At 48.1% G+C, this 6,534-nt stretch overlaps 1 protein-coding gene across 1 annotated transcript in view; it reads right to left on the reverse strand.

Moving 5' to 3' along the window:
• Positions 1-2,127: 2,127 nt before the first annotated feature.
• Positions 2,128-6,534, reverse strand: part of LOC104413155 (homeobox protein NANOG-like) — a 5,929-nt gene continuing 1,522 nt past the window's right edge. Inside the window, exons 2-5 of the mRNA XM_010024077.1 lie at positions 5,976-6,045; positions 4,395-4,669; positions 2,971-3,060; positions 2,128-2,493 (exon numbers count right to left, since the gene is read on the reverse strand). Of these exons, the coding sequence (XP_010022379.1) occupies positions 2,128-2,493; positions 2,971-3,060; positions 4,395-4,669; positions 5,976-6,045 (801 nt within the window). The remainder of the gene's footprint in view (positions 2,494-2,970; positions 3,061-4,394; positions 4,670-5,975; positions 6,046-6,534) is intronic.

Below are 6,534 nucleotides of genomic sequence, written 5' to 3' on the forward strand. Positions count from 1 at the left end.
CTGCTGTAACTGGAGCTGCATGCCTGCTCTTTTTACACAGGGCATTGAGAATGCAGCTCCTGATACAGCAGACATCAATGAACTACCTTCCTGGAAATGGCTTACTTGCCTGCTGGAATTGCTGCAGGCTTTCAGTCTCCTGATCCACCTATGGCAATAAGCTCTAGCTTTGAACAATGGCCTCTGAAAAATGTTATAGGTCTCTTGAGGAAACTGCAAGTGTTTCAGTAGTGTTTGTTAGCAATAGTAGGGTAATCACAACTGTTGCTCTTATAGACAGCATCCTCCTGCAAGCCAGTCACAGAGACTTCACAGCAAGACCCTGCCCGTCCTAAAGCATCCCTGAAACAACAGGGCATGACAGGGGATTTCTTTTCCAGACAATCATTAGGAGCAGTCACAAGCTAAATTTTTTGACCTAGAGCAGCCTTTGATGGGGTCGCATGGAAAGGTTTCAAATGATATTCAGGTTAGTAGCAGCACTGTTGGCTCCGAAGATGCTGAAAAACTCGTCTGCTATTCATGTGAGAGCCCTGATGATTGCTGCTATTGTAGTCCACCTTCATGTGTTAACCAGCACCTTTTCAGTTAAGTTAGCTTAATCCATCCCCACCTCTCTGATGATGCAGTGGTTGCAAAAAGTGTCTTCCCCAAGCTTGCACACTCTCTGGATGTAGGACAAGGGGAGGGGAAGAGCTGTGCTTTAAAATGGATCTCCAAAATTGAAATTTGCCCTCCTTATTTTTCCCCAAATCATGCTGGCCATGCAGTTTACAGTGCAGCTCTAGAAGCTGTATAGCTGAACAGCCACAGGGTTGTGAGGGAGTGGGGGTGGGAAAAAACAGCTGTGAGGCACAGGGACATAAACCAGCTTTGCCAATAGAAGTCCATGTCTCTTACTACTGCAGTCACAGACATCAATTGCTTTCATTTTATGTTCATTTTTTTAACCGTGAGAGCTTCTTCACTGCATTAAGATAAAGCCATTGCCATCACCAGAGTAATAGAAAACCTGTTACTCAGGGAACTGGGTCCCTGTTATTAAATATACCTTGATACACACATCTGTTCAGGTACCTAGACACGTACGTAGTATTAAGCTGAGAAATGACGGTACCTCCACGTTTTAGCCAGTCTCAGTATAAAATATTACTGGTTAGGGAATATTCTTAAGGTGAATGGCAGTTACTCACGTGGTCCTTTGACTTCAGCTATCTGGCATTGCCAAGTCATGAAGCTGATCCACTAATAACACAGAAAAATCTGTCTCTAGTTTCAGAGTCAAATCAGTAATAACGATGGCATACGGTTGCTATGGCTGTTTATGCTCCATCGTATTGCAATGATGGATCTCATATTGCAATGCTCTAGTACAGTGAGGGGGGGGGAAAGATACAGAAAAATATATAATCAATCAGTCTTAAAATTATTTTATTATTTGCCAAATTCAATGCACTGTTAGATTTTCTCGAGGGGAGGCACAGAAAGATACAAACTACAACAAAGGGCTTATTTATAATTTTGATGCTTATAAGATCATCTTACCAGCCTTTGTGCAAGCTAATTGTCACATCTCCCTTCACTAGACACTTCATCAGTTCTACTCCTTGTGGCTGACCCACAGAACTGGTGGCTGATCATCAGATGTTTGGTGTGTGACAACAACTTCTCCAACTTCAGTGAATGGTATGTGACCAGCACTTCTCCACACAGTCCATGACTTCATGTGTTATGTATACACAACTGCACAGTGACATGTACAAAGGAGATCCCCAAAGGAATCTGTGCCTCCTCTTGAGACAAGTTACAAGAACCATAATTTAGAAGATCCAGGGCATAATCTAGGTAGCTAGATCTTGGGTCTTGCTATAAGGTTGTCTGTGCCAATAATGAAGAGTGTGTGTGTGCATGTGTAAGGACATATGAATGAAAAGCTGTATCTACATATATGGGCAAACAGGTATCTGCATGTCTATGTGTCTGTGCACGCTTGCAGGCACTATTTGGATGCCAAAACAGGTTCTAGCTGAATGATGCCCCAGAGATGAAGAGCACATGAATAACAAAGGGAGAGATGAGAATAAGGTTTGATTCGCGGCTGCCCCAGGTACCCCACATCCACAGTGCTTAGGAGTGATAAAGATGGTGGCCAGCAGTGGCTGGGAAAGGAGCGCCCATGGTGGCAGAGTGGTGAAAGTTACAGCTGTCACCCGTCTTTGTGCCTGGGTATTCCACACTGCCAGGATAGCTGTGGTAAAAGTCTACTTTGTGCTGGGCAATGAAGCTGGGCAGTGTCTGCTGGACGCTGCAGGTGCCCCCACCTTTGCCAAAGACTCCTCCATCCTCATTGGTCACAATTGTGTAAGCGTTCTGCCCTGCTCCATAGTGCTGATGGGGGGGAGGCATGGTTTGCATGTTGCTGGCTGCAGTGATGGGGTAGCCCTGGTGGAATTTGGGGTGCATGTCCAGGTAAGTACTTGGCTGGAAGGCACTCTGAAAGGGAAAGACAGTGAGTCAGAATACAGAGCTTCTCCACTGTGATAATAGCTTCTCCACAGAATAAATAGCCTGGCAGGTACTAGGGCTCTGTTCCTCTACATTTCATGTCCTCTTGATTGGCAGCAATGGCATGGGAGGGCAAGAAGAACCACATCAATCCCAATAGCTCACAGGTGGTTACACAGATATAGACACACACAAACACACACACACACACATATATATATATGTATGTGTGAGGAAAACAGCTTTTCTCTGGAAGCATTTCAGTGGCATAGTCAGTCTATTGCTAGGCTACCTACAGAACATGGAGTAGTGCCAAGCCTGTGCCTCTGCACTGAACAAACCAGAAGGCAGGGCACACTCATACTTTTATACTTAAGTCATTGCAGTCATGGAGGAAATACATCGCAGGACTTGACTTATCTGGCTAGATAGAAGGTCATGCTGAGCCACATGCTATGTTCTTACTTGTGTGAGGCACTGAGCCCGTTCAGTCCACAGGCTATGCTTCTGGCACCTTTTCAGCTTCATCCTCCGGTTCTGGAACCAAGTCTTCACCTGGGTAGGGAAGGGAGAGCAGAGAAAAGAAAACATCAGCAAAGGAGAGGGAAGAGCAAATGTTATTGGATTCACAAGCAGGAAGACCCAGGGGAAGAGTGACCAGATGGCATAGATACATGGGCAGCAGCAGATAAAGGCCTGAAGAGCTCCCTGGGGTTGCTGCCAAGGGGGGATGTCTGTCTAGCAGCCTCAGCAGGTGGCGAGTGCATCTGCATAGTGGGAGGAGGGGACTGCATTCCATCCACGAGACAGTTATAGCTGTGACAAACTGACTCATTTCAATCATGGGGATGAATGACTGGTGCAAACTAGACCCATCCAGAACTCTACAAGCCCCCTGCACTTCAAGCAAGCTTCTAAGACACTGTTTCTGCATGCTTGTGAGCGGAGAAGGGAGAAGCTTGCTCCCCGTACCCAGCAGTTCCCAAATTCAAAGCTCCTTGCTGGGGTGAATTTCAGATCCATTTCCCCCCAGGGCTGTGTCTGCACTGGGAAAGCAGCCTTTGTAAGGATGTGGATTGAAGGAAAGATCAGATTGTCCCACCAGTCTCAAGTTCCTGACAGCACCAGCTCAGTGTATTCATGTGTATGTGTGCACCTACAGTGCATGTATAACTTGTTCTAGTCCCAGAGCAGCCAGGCTGTCATGCCCAGCTCTGACACCCAAATTCCAGTCAGATTTTTCACTTGTAACTGCAAGCACTTTTACCCCCATTGCTCGGCCCCCTCTGCTTTAAGAAGGCATCAACTGAGCCAGCACCAGTTCACTGCATACAATCTGCCTGGAGATCAGCAAAGACCCTGAAGAGTTGCAATATATGAACCTGGCAGTTCCCACACAGAGGGCGGAATGGATGTCAAGCCTCCAGGAAGTGCTGAGTGTGGGACATTATTAGATGCTGGCCAAGATCAGCCCTAGGAAACATTAGCAATAGCTTTCAGCATGTTGCAGCCCTGGGATTAAGAGAACTGATGCATGCCAGGGTTTCTGTGAAGTTTACCAGTGCAAGGAAAAAGCCTGTGAACTGCTGTCAAGCCCAGGGTAGAGGCTGCTTGTGGCAAACAACATATTCATCACTGTGTTTGCAATTCTATTACAAGTGTTGGCAACAGTACCCTTAACTTGACCCCTCAGTGGGGAGGCCTCAATGAGGTGACACCCAAGAAGTGCTTCTGATCCCTGGACATGAATAAGCAGGGAAGCAACTGTAAGCTGGAACCTTTGCCTGTATTCTCAGGTGGGGATTTATCTTCCCATCCTGTCACTGCCTTATGTGACCATTCAGCTGCTCTGTGACAGATATACCATGGGTCAAAGACTACATGTTCACCTGCTTGTAGGTGAGCCCCAGGGCAGCAGCCAGCTCCCGGATCTGCTGGGGACTGAGGTACTTCTGGCTGTGGAACCGCTGGTGCAGGGTTTGCAGCTGCTCCTTGGAGAAAGCTGTGCGTTTCTTGGCCTTCCTCATCCCGTCCATGCCATCTTCTCTGCCCTTCTGAGACTTAGCTGTAGGCTGTGGGGACGAGGATGCTGAATGTGGGCTGGTGGCTGAATCTGGTGTGAATTGGCTGAAATTCCCAGAACTGGATGAAGCTGGGGATACTTCTAGAAATAAAAAGACAATGAGAAAAAGTATGCAAGACATAGTGCATAGCTGTATGGCTATGAGCATGGTCCCCGCCTGCTGTAGAGCTCCTTGCCTACCATATGGCTTTCTTGAAGCAAAGGCTGCTTCATGGAGCCATGCTCACAGATCCTTCCTTCATGGATCTGCGAGCACAAACAAGCCCACTGACAGCAAGCAGCCCTCCAGGATGCCTGTGGCTCCCTTTGGCCAGCTGGAGAAGTCAGGGCAGTGAGGGGAGACAGTGCACATTGACTCACAGTGTTACTACCCACCAAAAGACACCCCTAATATTTCAGTCTCATTGTGGTATAGAGGCCTGGTCGTGGTTGCAGGCATAGTTTTGAGGTGGTGTCTGGGCTCCCTGAAACTGCCTGCCCAGCAATCTCAAGGCAGTTGATAGACAGTGGCATGGCAACTTCCAGAGCAGTCATTTCCTACAGTGATGGGGTGGCAGGAGGAGAGCATCAGCCAGGCCTTGGATATTGGCTCACTCTTGTTTGCCTGGGGCTCCCACCACAGCACTGTTGGAAATGCATGTATAAATGGAGGGCCTATTTGGCTGAGGAGGGCTTCTGGAAGACAAGAATGAAGGAGAAAAATCTGAAATGGAAATGGGGAGGGAGAGAAGAGAGGTGAATGTGTGGGACAAGCATGAAGAGCAATGGAAGCAGCGCTACAAGAGTAATCTTGTACCAGGGACAATGGGGACAAAATTCAGGAGTGCAGAGGAACGTGTTCAATCCTTTCTCATTTGTGCTAGTACATGTCCTAAGGGGGTCCCTGTAGAGGACAAAGTTGAGATAAAGATCTAAAGGAAAAACTTCCTAAACAAGTTTGGGCTACTAGTCCAGACAAAAGCTGCCAAGATGCAAAGGCATTCAGGCTGCCTGAATAGGAAAATGCTAACAGGAGAGATTACCCCAGCACCTTTCTGCCAGGTGCTTGGTTGCTGGGGTTTGTGAGAGGCTGAGATCATCTCAGGCGAGCCCTGACTGAAGGGATGTGATGCCAGTCTTCTCCCTTCCCTGTAAGTGCAATGGCAAATCTGTCCATTCTTCCTTCCTCCAGCTACTTCTCTGCAAACCCTTCTGCATGGTCCATCCCCTCTCCTCCTACTGACATTTCAGGAGAGGGGGGTGCAGTGAATGGGGCAGTGCCATTTTTAGTACACACCTTCTGACTACTAAGACCAACCAATAGCCCCCAATATCCTTCCTTGTCACCCTGAAACCCACACTAAGACACCCTCCTCAACTTCCCAAATCTATGTCTAGTGCAAAGTACTGACGCCCTTCCGAGGAATGAGCTCCTCGTCCTCCATATCAAACCCTTCCTTCTGTCGGAAGCTGAGATGCTGCGAAGCAATCACTCATAAGCCTTGAGGCCATTTCTGGGCCTCAGAAAGGCAGCCACGTCTGACAGTATCACCCCCCGGAGAGGCACACCTCTCTGTGGTGGCTGCCCTTCTAGGGTTGCCTGCTCTCATAGGCCTGCTCTTGGCTATTTCCTATCCCCAGGAGACGAGAACCACCCGGAGCACAGACTGTGTGGAGAGGCAGATGTGGAGTGGGGCAGGTTTCTGGTGCTGGGGAGCAGGGCCATGGGGGTTACAAAACGATTCTGCCTAAAAGGAGAAAGGGGCTGTCAGCAGAAGAGGTGCAAGGGCCTGAGGTGTTACGTGCATGGGAGCAGACTGCAGAACCTGAGCAGAAAGGAAAGGTAAAAGCCTTATAATAGGCAGGAAATGACCATGCTGAGAATGTGGGCTTGGAAAACAGAAAAGTCTTGTGTTAGACAGGAACCACAGGAAGATACCATAGAGCTAAAGCTCCCACACATTCCT

The sequence above is a fragment of the Nestor notabilis genome, unplaced genomic scaffold, assembly GCF_000696875.1.
Source record: "Nestor notabilis isolate BGI_N333 unplaced genomic scaffold, ASM69687v1 scaffold16071, whole genome shotgun sequence".
NCBI lineage: Eukaryota > Metazoa > Chordata > Aves > Psittaciformes > Psittacidae > Nestor > Nestor notabilis.